The 19,959-nt window shown below is 48.3% G+C and overlaps 1 protein-coding gene across 2 annotated transcripts; it reads left to right on the top strand.

Annotated features, from left to right (window-relative positions):
* Nucleotides 1–7,291: 7,291 nt before the first annotated feature.
* On the top strand, nt 7,292–19,187 carry CNIH1 (cornichon family member 1). 2 transcript variants are annotated; one of them, XM_083440506.1, is made up of 6 exons: nt 7,326–7,524; nt 11,698–11,766; nt 12,009–12,056; nt 15,695–15,807; nt 17,161–17,304; nt 18,242–19,187. In XM_083440506.1, the coding sequence occupies exons 1-6, from the start codon at nt 7,444–7,446 to the stop codon at nt 18,267–18,269; spliced, it is 483 nt and encodes a 160-aa protein (XP_083296632.1). In that variant the 5' UTR covers nt 7,326–7,443; the 3' UTR covers nt 18,270–19,187. The 2 variants fall into 2 exon arrangements, with proteins under 2 accessions (XP_083296633.1, XP_083296632.1); XM_083440507.1 differs by lacking the exon at nt 12,009–12,056 and having other exon boundaries at nt 7,292–7,524.
* Nucleotides 19,188–19,959: the final 772 nt, after the last annotated feature.

The following is a 19,959-nucleotide window of genomic DNA, read 5'->3' on the forward strand; positions in this document are numbered from 1 at the left end:
CCCTTAAGCCTAAAACCGGCTAGCTCGGCGGTCAGGCATGATGGGAGTGGCAGTCCCAACAGCACTTGGAGGGCACCACGTTGGGGAAGGAATGCCCCTAGCTCCTTGCAGCTGCAAAGGCGAGCATGTCAGAAGCATGTGGGGCAGTGCTGGCTTGCCTCTTTGAAAACAGAACGAGGGAGAGGCAGGGTTTTGGTGCCCTGCATATTTCCTTCCTTTCCCCCTAGGGTTAAGTCAGTTGTGTGCAGGTCACAGCAGCCCACCTTTCTCGGCACACAACTTGAATTGCCTGGGTGCAGGACTCTGCGCTTGAACTTTTAATCGCCCTGCCTGCAGGAGGGGATGGCAACAGAGAACATCGGCCTGGCCTGTTGGGGGATTGTCCCTGTCTGTTCTGTACAGCCTTGACCTGCTCTTCTTAAGCTCTGGGATGAGCAACCATTCTCAGGCCACTGACTGGATATACTTTGCCGCATGGGCTCACCTCCCTCCCAGCTGATCCAGCTCTCTACCTGGGGGCAGGTGTTGCTGAACGCAAAACAGCGCCTGCTTTAAGGCTGTCCCCGCTACCCTGTCTGCGCTTGGGGACTAGCTTAAAGTGCTTCCCTTTGAAGCAAGCAATGGGTGGGTAGGAGGGAAAGAATCTACATAGTACAGGTTCCTTTAACCTTTTTTTTGCTCTTGCTCACTTAAAGGAGAAAGCCTTGCCCGTCAGCTGACATCACCAGCTATGTCATCGGATGGGTGAATTGGGGACTGTTTGGGGAAAATGAGCTCATCAGCCAGTGTCACCCTGCAGACTGGAGGTTCCCCACCCCTGGACTACAATTCCCATCATCCCCTGCCCGTTGGCCACATTGGCTGGGGCCGAGTCCCGGCAACAGCTGCACGGCCACAGGTTTGCCATCTCTGTTCCATTCCGCAGCAAGTGCTTCGCATCATTTCTGGAGCAACATTCTCCTGCGTGGCAGTGGGCATCTATAGATCTCTCTTGGTGACACAAAAATGTGAAATCTCTCATTGACTTCTGGATGCAAACTGGCTTTTCACCTTTGGATTGAGACGACAGGAAGCTCTTTTGCCTAGCGTTGCTTAAAACCAGGCAGGGCCATGAGTAGATGGATCTGGGTCGGGGGTTGCCAGGCAGCAATCTCCTCTGTTTCCTGGGGCAGCAGGAAACTCAATCCTCCTGGATTTAGCTCACGGGCCATAAAACTGCTTGCCCCTGCCTTGGAGAATGGAGGAGCTGTCCTCCTCTTGCACCTTCCTGGAACCTTGCCCAGCTTGGCAAGATAATCAGGCAGTTAAGTTGCTGTTGGGTTTGAGCCCCTTCTGGGCTGCCTAATCCTACAAGTTTTTGAGTTTGTGCAGCACCTGATGATACACCTGAGCTGTCAAAACACTTGAGAGCAGTTGACACTGGTGATAAAAACAAAGCTTGGTATTTTCCTTTCTCTTAACGTTTAAGAGACCTTTTTGTAAGTGGCATTATTCTAAATTGTTGTGCTGAGCATCTTTCTTTCTTTCCTTCTTTTTTTTTTACTTTTAGACTTAAATGACAATCGTCTAACTTTGTTCAATTTGGAATAATTATTCCAGCCTTGGATTTTTAGTTTTTGCATACCTATTATCAACCGTGTTAAGAAAGACCAACACACAAACACACAATTGGGGCGGGGCGGGAAAAACAGCCGACATTCCCATAAGAAAACTATAATTTTTCTAACGAAGTAAATAAATTAACCTTTCTATTGACAGCGTGCCCTTTTTAATACGGTAGTAGTTTAGGATTCCTCTTTGCTAGAGATTAACCGAGTCTGCAAAAATTACACTTTTTAATAGTATTTCGATTTATAAACTTGGAAAAGATTTATTGAGGAAGCATTGCCTAAAGCTGCCCTGAGTTCCCCTGGTGGAAGAGCGTGGTATAAATGCAAATAAATAATAAAGAGAAGTTTCCATGGGGAAAAAACAAAATGTGCCATGGAAGTTCTCATTCTCAAATTGAAATGCAGGCTGTAAATACCTGAAATAAATCTTGTATGCTCTGAAGGAGTGTGTTCTTTATTTGATGACGTGAAGCCAACACAAAGGATGGATAAGCTTGTATTTGCAGAATGCAAAAGTCCTCTGCAAAATTATTGGTGGGTCAGTGGGGCTCTCGTGTGGGTCTTCCGCTTGAGGGAATTTGCAAAAGAGGCGTCCCCAGCAGACCGCAGTTGGGGGCTTCACACAAGCACATTTAGTACCAGAAACTTGGAGCTACACTGGCCATTTTCAAGTGGATTCTGCTTTTTGGCCTGGTGAGGCAGTCGGCCTCTGATCGTCTTGGGTCTCCACAATCCATGTCCTAACTGCTCGTTTATCTTAAAAAGTAGAGACATCACCTTGCCAACAAAGGTCCGTATAGTTAAAGCTATGTTTTTCCCAGTAGTGATGTATGGAAGTGAAAGCTGGACCATAAAGAAGGCTGATCGCCGAAGAATTGATGCTTTTGAATTATGGTGCTGGAGGAGACTCTTGAGGGTCCCATGGACTACAAGAAGATCAAACGCATCCATTCTTAAGGAAATCAGCCCTGAGTGCTCACTGGAAGGACAGATCCTGAAGCTGAGGCTCCAATACTTTGGCCACCTCATGAGAAGAGAAGACTCCCTGGAAAAGACCCTGATGTTGGGAAAGATGGAGGGCACAAGAAGAAGGGGACGACAGAGGACGAGATGGTGGGACAGTGTTCTCGAAGCTACCAGCATGAGTTTGACCAAACTGCGGGAGGCAGTGGAAGACAGGAGGGCCTGGCGTGCTCTGGTCCAGGGGGTCACGAAGAGTCGGACACGACTAAACAACAACAAACTGCTCATTTTAATCTACCATTTAGATTTCCTGCCTTGGACTGGACATCTCTCATGAGTCCTCTGTGCAAGAAAGGCTGGGCATTTGTCCTGTGCTTAACTGGAGAATCCATTCTCTGATAATCCTTTGTCAAATTCCTTCCACAGACACCCCTTTGGTTTTTTTGCCACATAGCAAGAAGTACCATATTTTTCCATGTATAAGACTTTTTTTTTTTTTCAAGTTTAAAATTGGGGGGTCATCTTACACACGGATAGTACATATTGGGGATTTCTTTATTTGGAGCCCCCCAAAATAGGGGTCGTGTTATACATGGGGTCGTGTTATACATAGAAAATATGGTACGTCTTGTTACTGGTACCAAATCTTGGGTTTACCGGTAGTTTGCAGTGACTTTTTCACGGGGCAACAACCCCAGTTCTTCCTTAAACCTTGGGCTGTTTTCTGAAATTCAAAGCTGAAGAGCGTCTGTAAAAAGAAATGAAAAAAAAAATAACCTTCCAATGACCTGAGAAAGGTTCAAGAGGTATGTGTTGTGCTGCTGAGAGCTCCTTGGATCTGCATTTTTTGTGGAACGGGGTTGTTTTGGGAAGTAACTGAGAGATGCTGTAGAATTTATCTTAACCCCCGTTTCTAAGATCAGGAGTAATGTGGAGGATTGCAGTCTCCTGCCCACCTTTTATTTCCCTTAAATTAATTTCTTTCCATTCATTCCCAGTGCAACCTTAACCATTGTTTGAAAGGTGTGAGGGTTCCCCCCCCCCATGATAATAAGCCATAGAATCATAGACTTGTAGAGTTGGAAGGGACCCCAAGGGTCATCTAGTCCAACCCCCTGGTATGCAGGAATCTCAACTAGATACATGGGGCTACCTTTGAAGGTGACCCGGGAACTACAGCTAATCCAGAATGTGGCAGCTAGACTGGTGACTGGGAGCGGCCGCCGAGACCATATAACACCGGTCTTGAAAGACCTACACTGGCTCCCAGTACATTTCCGAGCACGATTCAAAGTGTTGGTGCTGACCTTTAAAGCCCTAAATGGCCACGGTACTGTATACCTGAAGGAGCGTCTCCACCTCCATCGTTCAGCCCTGACACTGAGGTCCAGCGCCAAGGGCCTTCTGGCGGTTCTCTCCCTGCAAGAAGTGAAGTTACAGGGAACCAAGTGAGGTTACAGGGAACCAGGCAGAGGGCCTTCTCAGTGGTGGCACCCACCCTGTGGAACACCCTCCCACCAGATGTCAAAGAGAACAACAACTACCAGACTTTTAGAAGACATCTGAAGGCGGCCCTGTTTAGGGAAGCTTTTAATGTTTGATGCATTACCGTATTTTAATATTTTGTTGAAAGCCATCCAGAGTGGCTGGGGAAGCCCAGCCAGATGGGCAGGGTATAAATAATAAATTATTATTATTATTATTTTTTATTATTATTATTAGATCATCCCTGACAGGTGGCCATCAAAGTTCTGCCTACAAAACCTCCAAGGAAAGAGAGTCTGCCACCCCAGACTGTCAAAACAGCTCTTACCATCAGAAAGTTCTTCCTGATGTTTAATCGGAATCTCCTTGTAACTTGAAGCTATTGGTTCGAGGCCTACCCTCCAGAGCCTAGTTAAGGCTAAGTGGAATTCTCGACCTGGGTTTGAATCTGTGGAATCCTACTTAAAATTGCTGTTTTCCATTGCTTCCTCCGCCTCCCGTTCACTGATCCCCAGTTTGCCTTGTTTCCCACCCTGCTCAGAAAACGTTTCGACCTAGAAACATTAAAGTTGGCTCTCGCATGTGATGCAGATCAATAGACAGCATCGAACTACTGGCATGTTGCAAACGAAGTGTGGTGTGCAAACTGGCTACTTGCAATGCGGTTGTGCTAGTTTTCGAAAGCCTGTTTAGGGCAGGCTTTTGAGTTCATATACTAGGGATATTGCATAGCATATTTTTTTAGGGTTTGTACATAAAAGGGGCGGGGTTCCTCTCCCACAGGGGTTATTCAATTTATACATTGCTCCCCTCTTAGAAAAAGATGGAAGTCCCAAAGTGATTTACAACCAACATAAAACAAAGTCAATAAAAATACACATGAATGTTATCAAAAATAAAATTTAATCATATCATTGGTGCTGAAATGAGGGCAAGGGCTGGTGCCAGTCAGGTCTCCTTGGGGAGAACATTCCTTAAATGGGCTATTGCAGAGGAGGCCATAGCTCTGTGGCAGAGGGTCTGACTCTGTATAAGGCAGCATCCTGTGGCTCATTCCCTCATCACCACCTTCTGGACCTGCGGAAGAAGAAGATGGTTTGGGGCCTCGAGTGATGGTATGGAATGGGGAGAGACGGCATGTGGGGCACACTAGTAACTCACTGAGATGGAAAATGGAAGTCTGTGCATGCTCAGAAGCATCCTGTTCTCACTTTACAAGACCTAGACTAAGATTCCAGGATGAGGCCGTCTCCGCTGTGACTCAGGCTGGCATCTGATTTCTCCCCTGGCATCTGCAAGTCCTTTGATTCAGGGCTCAGTTTGACTGGCGGCAGTCAAGACTTTGGGTCCTTTCTTTAGAGAATTCTAGGTGAAGTCCAAATTGGCTGTCACTTTCCCAGGAAAGTAAGCTTGGGAATCACACTGGGAAGGGGGAAGTCGTCCCTGTGTGCTGGGGGAGTGAAAAAGGCAGAGCAGGGAGTGCTCCTGCCTTGCTCCTGCAAGCATCTGATCAGCTCCTGTAAGAACAGGATGCTGGACCCAGAACTGGATTTAGGTTTGAGGAGGACGTGAGTGGCGCTGTGGGTTCAACCACAGAGCCTAGGACTTGCTGATCAGAAGGTCGGCGGTTCGAATCCCTGCGATGGGGTGAGCTCCCGTTGCTCGGTCCCTGCTCCTGCCAACCTAGCAGTTCGAAAGCATGTCAAAGTGCAAGTAGATAAATAGGTACCGATCCAGCGGGAAGGTAAACAGCGTTTCCGTGCGCTGCTCTGGTTCGCCAGAAGCGGCTTAGTCATGCTGGCCACATGACCCGGAAGCTGTACACCGGCTCCCTCAGCCAGTAAAGCGAGATGAGCGCCACAACCCCAGAGTCGGCCACAACTGGACCTAATGGTCAGGGGTCCTTTTATCTTTTAAGCTACTGAAGATAATGAGGCCCTTGATATGTCCAGCTGTCCTATGTCAACAACAACATCAAATTGTTGCTGTTTTTTGTGTTGAATATATGCAATATGGTAAATGGTGTTGAATATATGCAATAGGCATCTCAAGCCATCTGCCCATGTTGCCATGCAATAGGGGGGAAAACCCCTGGATGTACATTTCTAAAATATAAGCTAAAAAACAAAATGAAACCTACATATAGTAACAGTGTTTTGTGTTGTGTAGGATCCTATGATGTAAGTCATGGCCCCCGCCTGCTAGCCTGCTCCCTCAAAGATCACTGGTTTGCTCAAAAAAACGAAGATCATGGCCACTGGGTCCATCACCTCCTGGCAAACAGAAGGGGAAGAAATGGAGGCAGTGAGAGATTTTGCTTTCTTGGCATGATCACTGCAGATGGTGACAGCAGCCGCGAAATTAAAAGACGCCTGCTTCTTGGGCGAAAAGCAATGACAAACCGAGACAGCTTCTTAAAAAGCAGAGACATCACCTTGCCAACAAAGGTCCGTATAGTTAAAGCTATGGTTTTCCCAGTAGTGATGTATGGAAGTGAGAGCTGGACCATCAAGAAGGCTGATCGCCGAAGAATTGATGCTTTTGAATTCTGGTGCTGGAGGAGACTCTTGAGAGTCCCATGGACTGCAAGAAGATCCAACCTCTCCATTCTGAAGGAAATCAGCCCTGAGTGCTCACTGGAAGGACAGATCCTGAAGCTGAGGATTCAATACTTTGGCCACCTCACGAGAAGAGAAGACTCCCTGGAAAAGACCCTGATGTTGGGAAAGATGGAGGGCACAAGGAGAAGGGGACGACAGAGGACGAGATGGTTGGACAGTGTTCTTGAAGCTACCAGCATGAGTTTGACCAAACTGCGGGAGGCAGTGGAAGACAGGAGTGCCTGGCGTGCTCTGGTCCAGGGGGTCACGAAGAGTCGGACACGACTAAAGGACGAAACAGCAACAACAATATACGTATAGGGTGCCTATATTCTGCATGTGCAAATGGCTTGAGATACCTATTAGGTCCATAAGTTACCATATAGCATATATTCAACACAAAAATCAGCGACAATTTGTTGTTGACATAGGACAGCTGGACATAAAAGGGGGGTTAATTCCAGTAGCTTAGGGCCGCATTGAACCTCAATCCGGCCCTGGTCGTGAGAAACGGGGACAGGAGAACAAAAGCGTGTCCGGGCGGCGCTGCAGTTCCGTCGCCGGCCGCGAGGGGCCGCTGCGGGGCGCCCTCGAGGGAGGGGCGGGGCGGTGCTACCTCCCCGTCCCCGTCGCCGTCACCGTGGCCCGCGCGTGCGCAGTGGCGCTCCCCTCTCGGCCTCGCCGCCGCTGCCCGGGCTCTTGGCGGCCGCCCTGAATGATCCGGCCCGGCATCCCCCGCGCGCCGCTCGGCCGGGGCCTCGTCTTCCGCCGCCGCCGCCGCCGCCATGGCCTTCACGTTCGCCGCCTTCTGCTACATGCTGGCGCTGCTCCTCACCGCCGCGCTCATCTTCTTCGCCATCTGGCATGTGAGTGGACGGGGGGGGGGGGAGAGGGGGCTGTGTTAGGGGGCAGCCATGGGGGAAAAGGGGGCTGGGGTTTTTATGCCTGAGGGGTCCATGGGGTGGGGGGGACTCCTCATGCGGGTAGGGAAATGGGGCTGTGGAGGTCCGTGGGGAGAGGGGGGGCTGTGTGAGGGGGCAGCCATGGGGGGAAAGGGGGCTGGGGTTTTTCTGCCTGAGGGGTCCATGGGGTGGGGGGGGGACTCCTCATGCGGGTAGGGAAATGGGGCTGTGGAGGTCCGTGGGGAGAGGGGGGGCTGTGTGAGGGGGCAGCCATGGGGGGGAAAGGGGGCTGGGGTTTTTCTGCATGAGGGGTCCATGGGGTGGGGGGGACTCCTCATGCAGGTTGGGAAATGGGGATGTGAAGTTTAGGGGGGGTCTGTGGGGAGAGAGGGGGGTCTCCTCATGAGGGGGCTGTGTGAGGGGGCAGCCATGGGGGAAAGGGGGCTGGGGTTCTTTCCATGAGGGGTCCATGGGATGAGAGGGCTCATGAGGGAAGGGAGGGGGCTGTGTTAGAGGGCAGCCATGGGGAATGGGAGGCTGGGGTGGTTGCATGGGGGTTTATGGTTCTAGGGGGCAGGGAAATGGGGTTGTGAAGGTGGGGGGAGAAGGGGCATGAGGGGTCCATGGGGTGAGGGGGACTCCTCATGCGGGTAGGGAAATGGGGCTGTGGAGGTCCGTGGGGAGAGGGGGCTGTGTGAGGGGGCAGCCATGGGGGGAAAGGGGGCTGGGGTTCTTTCCATGAGGGGTCCATGGGTCGAAGGGGCTCATGAGGGGAGGGAGGGGGCTGTGTTAGAGGGCAGCCATGGGGAATGGGAGGCTGGGGTGGTTGCATGGGGGTCTATGGTTCTAGGGGGCAGGGAAATGGGGCTGTGAAGGTTAGGGGGGTCCGTAGGGAGAGAGGGGGGCTGTGTTGGGGCAGCCAGGGGGGGTGTTTGCATGGGGTGTCTATGGGTCGAGGGGGCAGGGAAATGGGGCTGTGGAGGTTAGGGAAGTCGGGGAGGGGTCCGTGGGGAGAGAGGGGGGCTCCTCATGAGGGGGCTGTATTAGGGGGCAGCCATGGGGAAAAAGGGGGCTGGGGTTTTTCTGCATGAGGGGTCCATGGGGTGAGGGGGACTCCTCATGCAGGCAGGGAAATGGGGCTGTGAAGGTTAGGGGGGTCTGTGGGGAGAGAGGGGGGTCTCCTCATGAGGGGAGGGAGGGGCTGTGTTAGGGGGCAGCCATGGGGGGTCTATGGGTCGAGGGGGCAGGGAAATGGGGCTGTGGAGGTTAGGGAAGTTGGGGAGGGGTCCGTGGGGAGCTCCTCATTAGGGGGCTGTGTTGGGGGAAAAAGGGGGCTGGGGTTTTTCTGCATGAGGGGTCCGTGGAGTGAGGGGGACTCCTCATGCGGGCAGGGAAATGGGGCTGTGAAGGTTAGGTTAGGGGTGTCCGTGGGGTGAGAGGGGGCTGTGTTAGGGGGCAGCCATGGGGGAAAGGGGAGCTGGGGGTGTTTGGATGAGAGGGGGTCCATGGGATGAGGGGGCTCATGAGGGGAGGCAGAGGGCTGTGTTAGGGGGCAGCCATGGGGAATGGGGGGCTGGGGTGGTTGCATAGGGGCTCTATGGGTCGAGGGGGGCAGGGAAATGGGGCTGTGGAGGTTAGGGGGGTCCGTGGGGAGAGAGGGGGGCTGTGTTGGGGCAGCCAGGGGGGTGTTTGCATGGGGAGGTCTATGGGTCGAGGGGGGCAGGGAAATGGGGCTGCGGAGGTTAGGGAAGTCGGGGAGGGGTCCGTGGGGAGAGAGGGGGGCTCCTCATGAGGGGGCTGTATTAGGGGGCAGCCACGGGGGAAAAGGGGCCTGGGGTTTTCTGCATGAGGGGTCCATGGGGTGAGGGGGACTCCTCATGCGGGTTGGGAAATGGGGCTGTGGAGGTGGGGGAGAGGGGGGGCTGTGTTAGGGGGCAGCCATGGGGGGAAGGGGGCTGGGGTTCTTTCCATGAGGGGTCCATGGGATGAGGGGGCTCATGAGGGAAGGGAGGGGGCTGTGTTAGAGGGCAGCCATGGGGAATGGGAGACTGGGGTGGTTGCATGGGGGTCTATGGTTCTAGGGGGCAGGGAAATGGGGCTGTGGAGGTTAGGGGGGTCCGTAGGGAGAGAGGGGGGCTGTGTTGGGGCAGCCAGGGGGGGTGTTTGCATGGGGAGGTCTGTGGGTCGAGGGGGGCAGAGAAATGGGGCTGTGGAGGTTAGGGAAGTCAGGGAGGGGTCCGTGGGGAGAGAGAGGGGGGCTCCTCATGAGGGGGCTGTATTAGGGGGCAGCCATGGGGGGAAAGGGGGCTGGGGTCTTTTGCATGAGGGGTCCATGGGGTGAGGGGGACTCCTCATGCGGGTTGGGAAATGGGGCTGTGAAGGTTAGGGGGGTCTGTGGGGAGAGAGGGGGGTCTCCTCATGAGGGGAGGGAGGGGATATGTTAGGGGGCAGCCATGGGGGTGTTTGCATGGGGTTTCTGTGGGTCGAGGGGGCAGGGAAATGGGGCTGTGGAGGCTAGGGAAGTTGGGGAGAGGTCCGTGGGGAGCTCCTCATTAGGGGGCTGTATGGGGGGGAAAGGGGGCTGGGGTTTTTCTGCATGAGGGGTCCATGGAGTGAGGGTGACTCCTCATGCGGGCAGTGAAATGGGGCTGTGAAGGTTAGGGGTGTCCGTGGGGTGAGAGGGGGCTGTGTTAGGGGGCAGCCATGGGGGAAAGGGGAGCTGGGGGTGTTTGGATGAGAGGGGGTCCATGGGTCGAAGGGGCTCATGAGGGGAGGGAGGGGCTGTGTTAGGGGGCAGCCATGGGGAATGGGCGGCTGGGGTGGTTGCATGGGGTTAGGGGGGCTCCTCATAAAGGGAGGGTGCTGTGTGTTGCGGTTCAGGATGAGCAAATAAACAGGTCTACAATCCATGGGGTGAGGGAGACGGGGGGGGGGGGAGACGCAGCTTGGGTTTGGGGGTGAAGTGGGAAGGGCATTCCGGGTGTTTGCATTAGTGGTTGACCCATGGCATTGCATAGGCAATCCGTGGGGCTTAGCAGGTGAGAGCTGTGTGTGTGTGGGGGGGGGGATAGGTGCTCCTCCCCAGGAGGGAGAAGACAAGTGGACTTATAAGTGATATGTATTTGGGGGTGAGGAGATAAGAGGGGGGAAAGTGGGGTGCGTGGGGGATTGCATGAACTTATGAAGTGATTTCAGGGGGGTTCTGGGTGGGGGGGAGTGTGCCAGAGATGGATGCATATGGGGGGGGGGAATAGGACTTGTTCGCAGGTGGTAAAGGAAGAAGTTGTTGTGGGGCACTGAAGTGGTGAGTTCAATGTATTTGGGTCAACCAGGAGTTGCCAAACCAGAATCTTGTGGCACTTTGCTGTTGTATTTCTCTCCTAATACTCCAGCCCTGGGGTGAATTAATGTGACTTTGCCCAGGTTTTAGCAAAAGGGAGATGGAGAGCATTTTTGTTGCCCATCAGAAGTGAGCTTGCTCAGGGGGTTGGAGCCCGATAGAACAAAGGGCACTTTCCTCCCAGACCTCCTCTCCCCTCCCTTCTTCCAGTTACTACCAACTTCTTAACTTGACACGACTGCAAAATCTGCTTCCCTTCGGCAAATGTTTGGCTGGGGTTACACTGTGCAGAACTGGGAAGCGTTAACTAAGTAGCATCAGGATAAAATGTGTCCATGTGGCTGGGTCATGAGAGTGCTACGAAATAGCCGTACTGTTTTTAGCAATCTTTCACCTATAGAATAGATGTCATTATCATATTTCACTGGACTAGCTAATTGTGTCGAGGAGTGTTGCCTGCTTCCAAGTTAAAGGAGAGCTTGTGCTTTCCCTTTCCTCTTTAGCCCCAGAAACCAGATGAAGAAACCTGTCAAATGAGCTGTCTTGCGCAGGTCAGGGAGTCTTTTTGTGGCGACAGGAAATGTCTTTTGAGTTCATTAACATTGTGTCCAGACTCTGCCTAGCTGTTCCGTACATTTTAAGAGACGTAGCTGGCTGGGATCTAACCCTTGGGAGGGTTTCCTCTGAATTTGAAACTAGGATTTTGTCACTTCAGGGCGTGGTGCTTTTGAACAGGGCTACACATTCCTTTTGAGCTGTTCTCACCCTACTGTCCAACTGTTCTAATTTTATTTTAGATTATAGCTTTTGATGAGCTGAAGACTGACTACAAGAATCCCATAGACCAGTGTAATACACTCAACCCTGTAAGTTTACGTGAGAGAGATCTCTTTGCATTCATTCTTAGCCAGGTTTTTTGTAATTAATATTGACTTACGATGCATTAGTAAAATGTTACTTGATAATATGTAATAGATCTAAGATTTCTTGGGAGATTTCTTTCTCTTTTCCTCTAAGCTTGAAGTTCTGACTTGCTTGTCTGCTGGTGATCTTGTCAGCTGTCATACTAACATTCTTTCAATCTGCTTTTTACATTTTCGGTACAAAGACAGTTGAAAAGGTTAAAAAGATTAAGAGAGTCAAAATTGCATTAAAGGTGTGTACTGCTTTTTAGTTTAATGTTTTAATGCCACTCTCTACTTTTCATTTTGTTAGGAACATCTGTATTATTTCTGTTGACTTCTTTTTGTTCGGTGTGCTTGCTCATTTGCCTGTCTTTTGTCTATTCAGGGGTTGTAATAACTTCATGGACTTTGTGCGTTGTGAGTTGGCTTGCTTAATAAGAGATGGGGAAAACTGTTACATGCTTAAATTCTTCTATAACTAAGCCAGGCAGGCAAGAATCCAATAGATTTGACACTTGTTGTTTAACGAGGAAAATGCCAGGTTTCCTCTCAACCAGAGTTTGCAAATCTAATTCAAAACATGGCTTCAAACTCTGGTTCTGATGTGAACCCTGTTTTAGTGTTGGTGCAGATCACAAAACCATAATTATGGGAATTCATGTTGGGGAGTCGGGGGACTGGAATACAGGAGTGTGCTATTCCAAGTCTGGCCCCTTGATATATTTTTTTATACATGGGGTTGTGTCCAGTGCCAGTACTCCTCAGAGTAAACCCACTGAAATTAAGACAAGACTAATTTATGTCTATTAAGCTCAGTGGGTGTCCTCTCAGTTGGGCTTGCATCGGATACAGCCCAGGGTTTGTAGGTAGCTGCTGTTACATTTGCACCAGACCTTAGTGAGAGGCGTAGTCCATGTTCTTTAAAAGATTTTCAGTTTAAACCAGAGCTGGATAACCTGCAGTCTGTGGACTCCTAATTTGAGGTGGCCCTTCCTGGTGGAGGATTTAATCCCTACATTTTGTGATTTAGGAAAAATTGTTGCCACAGCCTCAGGAGATGTTACTGACACTGCTGTTAGCTGTTGGAACAGGTTGCACTGTTTAAATAGAGAGCAAAAGATGGCAGACACTCATTTTATATATGTAGCATTTCAACTGTACATGTACTTGCTTAGCAGATTGGAGAGCTAAAATAAATGAAACAACTTCTCAGGTGTTAACCTCTGCCTTCACTCAAAGTGTTTCCCTTTTGCCTTCAGCTACTCCATTAATCAGGGGTGCTTGAGAAAGTTGGGGGGAAACAACATTCAGCGAGAGCCGAAATTGAGAATTTCTGGTCCTCCAGATGTGTTTGGGCTCCATCTCCTATCAGCCCCAGTCAGAATGGCCATTGGGCAGGGATCCTGATGTGAGCTGAAGCCAAGCAGCCCCTGGAGGGCAATGGGGTTTTACACCTCCAGCTAGATGATTTTTCAGTATTGCCCTGCTAGCTTTGAGCCAGTGGGTGTCAGTGCTGAATGTAAACCGATCAGCTAGAAGCAGGTTATGGGCTGTATGGGTACAACTGCTAGAAGCGGCTTCCACAAAGCAGATACGTGGAATTGAGAGAATGTCGCAAGCTTGGATAGTGGTTGCGCATGGAACAGTTTACCCTGCTCGGTCATCTCTCATTTGATATGGGAGGGTGAGAAAATGTTCACTACATGTATGCATTCCCTTATCACAGACTTTTAATCAAAAAGATTCTACCATATGCATGTTGGACAACTATGTTTTAAATATACAGGTGAGAGTCTGCAGATTTTCTCGTGACTAAAGAGCGTACTTATAAATGCTTTCTTCCGAATAGCAGTGGCGTAGCGTGGGTTGTCAGCACCCGGGGCAAGGCAAGTAATTTGCGCCCCCTAACCCGGGGCAAGGCAAGTAATTTGCGCCCCCCCCCGCTGCACTGTCCCTCCCCCAGATAGTCCCTCGCTCTCTCTCTGCACCGCACCGCACGCCTGGCACCCTCCCCTCCACAGTGGGCAGCGACCCGGCGGCTCGGATCGGATTCGCACAGCCAGCACTGCAGTGAGAGTGAGTGAGCCAGGTAGGGGCAGAGAGCTGCGAGTGCGAGCGCCCCCCCCCAGATGTTGCGCCCGGTGCGGCCGGGCCCCCCTGCACCCCCCACGCTACGCCACTGCCGAATAGGGATGCAATAGGTTTAAAGGAAGTGCAGGACTCTTAAAAGCAGGAATAACGTGTAAGATTAGGAAATGGCCAGCATGTTGACAATAATTTTAGCCACAAGCTGGTCTAGTTTTTAATGCTTTGTGGCTGAATGCTTGTAATAACTTTCGTGTTTAGGTCTCATATTGCTTAGCAGACGCACAGCTGGAATCTCAACCTGTATTTGGGGACATGCAGATTTGAATAGTCTGTGTTAACTGCAGTGCTTCCTCCTTTCATACTGGATACAACAATGACTTCAAGTTCAGACAGAGTGAGGAATATCAGATCAACAGCAGTATCTGTTACCATCTGTGGTTGATGGTTTCCAGTTTTTCCTGGCTACAAACTGCTGTCTATGATAACAGGCTCCCATGTAAACAGGGTACACTGTCTTCGTAGGTTTTCACTGGAAAGCATGATGGTTAAGAAGTGAATATATTAGAAATGTAAATTGCTTTTCGTAGAACATAAGAAATGGGCTCCTGTTAAGTTGTTTCTAGGCACTGTTTGTTCCCTTCTGCACAGCAGGATTTGTGCTGTTTATATTTGTGTACATTGTTTATGTTAGAGTATTGGTCCTATCTCTGCACAATTATTTGTAAAGGGAAAAAATGCTTTTTAAAGAAAACATTTGGTTTATAACATACACAGCATTTTAGAGTTCCAGGATTTAGACAACCAGTAGTACACAGCTTCACCTGAATAGTTTGGGACATCCGAAATTTGTAGAAATGGAGCAATAGAAGGTTAGCAAGGAATTGCGCAGTTGTTGAGTCTTGGTTTGAATACAGAAATTCTCAGGATTTTATGTAAGTTTCTAGTGCTGATAATTTGTAGATGTAACTGAGTGAACCTGAAAGTGAAATTTTCTAAAACCACAGAGTGCAGAAAGCAAACAGAGTTCAGAATTGCTTTGAAATCTGCTAAATTGATTTTGAAGGGAGAAGTTCATTGATGGATTTCAAGGAAATAAAACTTAGTTGAGTGAGTGTCCACCTTACTTGATTAAACAATGCAATGGGCAAGACTTGAGATCTCTGTGTCCACCCCAAATAAAATATAAAAGAAATACCGAACATCCTCCTCTTTTGCTGTATGTGTAGACTTGCACAGTTTCCACCATTCCCGACAATTGAGCTGATGGGAGTTATCTCAAACAGTTGGAGGGCACCTGGTTAGGTAGCTGAAATCCCACCTGTAAATTGTGGTTTGGATGTAGCTCACTAGAGGTAAGCAGAAATCATTTGGAGGGTTGCTGTAAGGCCATCTGCCAGTCTAATATGAAGACAGATGGGCATTGCCTATGGAAAATCTAACTTTCCCTGGGATGTAAGTTGTAAAATTGAAGATATATACGAGTCCTCAGTTTGAGTGATGACCCTCTCCAAAATGTGCAAACTTGCCTTTTTTATTCTCATACCGCAGATTGTATAAATGGTATTCAATGTGAGCAGTGGCCAGTTTTATGCAAATTGTACCAAGTATTGTTTGCACGTTTTACACACTCATGACACAGTACATTGAAACTATTATGTTGGCTTCTCTTGTCTAATGCTGGCTTTGCTTATTGCTCCTTACTTTTTCTTTTGACGCAGTACACCCCCTGTCACCGTAACGCGAGTAAAATATACTAAATGTGGAAGCAGAAGTGCCTTGACTTGTGTGTCTTCCTTTGCAGCTTGTGCTTCCGGAGTACCTCATCCACGCTTTCTTCTGTGTTATGTTTCTGTGTGCAACAGAATGGCTCACGCTGGGTCTCAATATGCCGTTGTTGGCTTACCATATTTGGAGGTAATGCTGGGCATGGTTCAGTTTCAATTTATTCATGGAAACGCACTTCTTACTGTACGGTTTGATGTAGACTTCCTGTGGAAATTAAGCCTGCGGAGGAATTGGGTTAACGATGCAGCTGAAGCCTTTTTCACGTAGGATTGTCGAAGAATGAATAATACAACAGCCGAAGCTGTTCAGTGTGTATGTTGCACATCGATTGGGCTCTGGAAGTCTTGGCCTTAATCTAAAGCAAAACAAGTTTCCACTTCTTATTGTTGGGAGAGAGGAAATCAGAAAAAGAGGCAAGCTTGGATCTAAATTAAATCTTCAGTGTCCTACATGGTTCTCTGCTATTTCCATGACTTCCGTTTGCAAAGTAGAGGGAGATTCATTTTTCTGATACTTAAAGCACATGGGTAAGGCCTTAACTTAAGAAGATAAACTTTGTAGTTCTGCCTTGAGCCTGCTTTCGCCTATATAAATGGGTAAAGTGCTGTCCAAGAATTTGTCTAGTCCAGTGCTCTGTCTGCAACAGTAGGCAGTTAGATGCAGAGTAGGATGGAGATCCCTACTATCTAGTAATCATAGGTATGTTGTACTTAGCTGTTGCGGATGAATGCAGTGTACAGTCATACCTTGGGTTGAATATGCTTCATGTTGAGCACGTTCGAGTTGCGCTCTGCGGCAACCTGGAAGTAACGGAGCGCGTTACTTCTGGGTTTCGCCGCTCGCGCATGCGCAGATGCTCAAAATGACATCATGCGCAGAAGCGGTGAAAAGCAGCGCACGCATGCGCAGACGTGCCGTCGCTAGTTCTGTTTGCTTCTGGATGTGAACGGGGCTCCAGAACGGATCCCGTTCACATCTCGAGGTACCACTGTATATACTGTTAGTATCCTGCTTTTTTTGGCCCCAAACACCTTGCTTCATGAAATCATTGCAAGGGACATTTTATGTTTCACTGTGAAACCAATAACAAAAACAAGATCAGAGGAATCAGGTCAGTAGCTAGTTGTTGAAGCTGAAATGTCTGGCACCACCTCCTTCAGTGCGATCTAGATATGTCAGCGTTGCAGTGGATCACAGGGAATGTTTTGGTTAGGTAGGATTTTGTCATCCACTTCACTAAACTGGTGCAATTCCTTTAGGCTTAGGCTTCTTCTAGGCTGCCTTGGGCTCCATACTGGAGGAAAGGTGGAATGCAAGTCTAACAAATCAATACATTTTGATAAGTGGAAGGCGGAAGGAGGTGAAGAGAGATCTTCCAATTCCATGAATGCAGCTGCATTTTTATTTCTTCTCATTGCTGAATGTCTGAATACCAAAATTTCTTTCCTTGTACCTTTTAAAAATGCAAATTCGTTTTTCCAGGTATATGAGCAGGCCTGTAATGAGCGGCCCAGGACTCTATGATCCTACAACCATCATGAACGCAGATATTTTAGCATATTGCCAGAAGGAAGGATGGTGCAAACTAGCATTTTACCTTCTATCTTTTTTTTACTACCTATATGGGTAAGTCACAAATTTCATTTTTCTTTGTTGCAGAACTTTTCATACTGTCTTTCCAGCAACTCGAGACGGTTGACGGTTTAGGGAAGTAAGATCGGCATTATACAGAATTTCTTATTAAGTATCAATAGTTGGGTTTTTAAAAATCACTAAAAGCCCAGGCATCTCATACGTGTCTCAAGGTTATCCAGAATCCATCTCATGACCTGCCTCCTTTTCAGCAGGGGGCGGGTGGAGCTCCATAATTGGATTAGTGTGACTGAGAAGGCCTTGCCCAGAGACTGCATGAGAGATGCCTCTTGATAAGCTGAGGCCTGGAACAGGGCCTTGCCACTAGATCCTGAAAAGGAAAGCAGCTCTTAACTAGAAAGCAAATCCCTACCATTTAGATGCAGTTTCTGAAGATGCTATCTGACGTGGAATTTGTACAAAACTTCTCTCTTAAAAAAAAGTGCCATGCTCTTCAGATAGTTTGTTGCTTTAAAATGTAAGCAAAGTAAAGTTGTGCACAACTGTTGCTTAAATTGCCAGAAAAACATGTTTTTGCTACTGCCACTTGAGTTTGTCTCTTAGAACTGTGCTAGGCCTCGGCAAAAGAGACAGGTTTGCCAACCGGAGGCGCCAGGTTGTGAACGTCTGTGGTGCTTTTGCTGGGGGAGATGCATGTTTCTGTGTTGAGGGCCCCAGGCAATAAATAACCACTGCAAGCACTCCGTTTATAATAAGAGTGAGTGCCAGCGGCAGTAACAACTGTGTGCAGATATCTACTTCCCTTGTGGTTGCACCAGTGAGTATCTGGCTCTGGTTTATGGTGGTACATAATGAGCTCAGTGGTAAAGGCTGAACACAGAAGGTACTCCTAGAATGCAACAAAGCAGAAATATTTCCGCTAAATTTAAAAGATATGTATATGTTATTCTGTTTATCCTTCTTCCAACAGCATGATTTATGTCTTGGTGAGCTCTTAAAAGGTGGCACCCAGCAGACTTGGTTCCAGCGAAGTGCATGCAGAAAAGCCACAAGACGAAAGGATTGTTTTCAAAGAAGAATCTAGTATCAAGATTTAGCAGTGGAATCTGACGATCACAGTTGCAACCGGTGGGGGGGAAAGACGACTTCTACATCTTCTTCTCCTGCCCCTTTAAATTGTGCCCATACTTTAATACTCATGGAAAGATGGTTTCATTTTCTAAATTTTACTGGGATGTTTAAAGTGATGGAAATCACATATAAATTAATGTAAAGCGGTTACCTCTGGCTTTGGACAGTTTTGACCCTGCACTCCATAAGGAACAGCCCATCCCCTCGATTATAATAGTATTAATTGCTGTCCTTAGTATAATAGAATTTTGTTTTTGTTCAATTGACTTCGTAGTGGATCATTTGGGTTGTGGACTGCCATCTAGCTGTCACCTGTAGGTACCAAGTGCTCCTGAAAGACTGAATGCTTTTCTGTATGTTATCTCTTAGGTAACCTCTGTGTGTCTTATAGATGAATACATGACAACAACTGCAGGAAGAATTGTAGTTCTATTTTTTACCGTTTGGATATTACCTCCCTATAATGTGCATGGCTCAAACTTCCCATATTTATGGCAAACATTGAATGCCCCTTGCTTTAATTTTCTACACTAAGTGGATATGGTAGGGGAAGAGGGAATTACTGGTGAAGAGTATATATTAAAACCACCCTATAAAAAAAAATACCTTGTGTAGCGGTCTCAAATTACCATACAACCTGGGTCAAGCGTGGTAATAAAAATAGTTTGTGAGTCTGCAGGTAGAATTGCATACAATTTGAGACACTTGTTCAACGAGTTTGGGTGAATATCCCTGCTGTTCCTTAGTGCAATACAATAAAAACTTCAAAGACGGATAAAACTTTATTTTCTTCTACTGCTTTGGCTTTTTCAAAGTGCTTTGGAACTGCTGACTTTAGCCAGCCGCTGCTAGGTAATACTGTTCCAGTTTTAAAGGTAAAGCAATAGCTTGAAAAAAGACATCTTCTGCTAAACAGCAGGGCTGCTTTTAGAGCAAAGGTGATTAGAAGCTAGACCAATGTCCTTCAGGGGGCAGCAGGTCAGTTTCTAATGGATTCTTGCAAAGCCAGACTTCTGGCCTGATCCTGGAAAATACTGCCTCTGTTCTTAGGCAGGAGCAGGGACAAGCTAGGCTTTTACTCTATAAGAGATTCCAAGTATGGAGTCTTGGTTTGTAAAGCAAAACACTTTGGATCTTTAGAGGGGAAGTCAATCACACCAGACTGAAACTGGTCACTCCTTCTGTTGAGCATCTTATGCCCATTGCTGGTGGAAGTCAACTCTGCCTCAAGAGCTGCTGAGAAGTTCATGCTCCTTGGAACAAAGGACTTCAAGAGCACAACAGAGCTGCTTTTTATTCACAAACAGGCTGGTTTGATACCTATTATAGGTCCAAGGAAGACAGCCATGAGCATTGCCAACCTAAGTCCATAGGGGTAGAATGGAAATAAAGAAATTTCAGCCAGTCCTTACCTCATATTCCAAGTTTTCAAGATCCTGTAAAACATTTTCTGATTGTGTTGTACAGCTATGACATTTGATTTTAAAATGAATTCAGTGCATCAGGATAGCAAGAAGCTGCAAGTTCTTATACTGACAGCTGTGCAGTTTTAAAAAT

This window comes from Podarcis tiliguerta (genome assembly GCF_965153285.1).
Source record: "Podarcis tiliguerta genome assembly, chromosome: 1".
In the NCBI taxonomy this organism is placed as follows: domain Eukaryota; kingdom Metazoa; phylum Chordata; class Lepidosauria; order Squamata; family Lacertidae; genus Podarcis; species Podarcis tiliguerta.

Excerpts from the sequence above, each read along its gene's own strand:
- CNIH1 (XM_083440506.1), top strand. The coding sequence starts at position 7,444 with ATGGCCTTCACGTTCGCCGCCTTCTGCTACATGCTGGCGCTGCTCCTC. Across the intron at positions 7,525-11,697 it reads TCTTCTTCGCCATCTGGCAT|ATTATAGCTTTTGATGAGCT; the intron begins GTGAGTGGACGG and ends ATTTTATTTTAG. Across the intron at positions 11,767-12,008 it reads AGTGTAATACACTCAACCCT|ACAGTTGAAAAGGTTAAAAA; the intron begins GTAAGTTTACGT and ends TTCGGTACAAAG.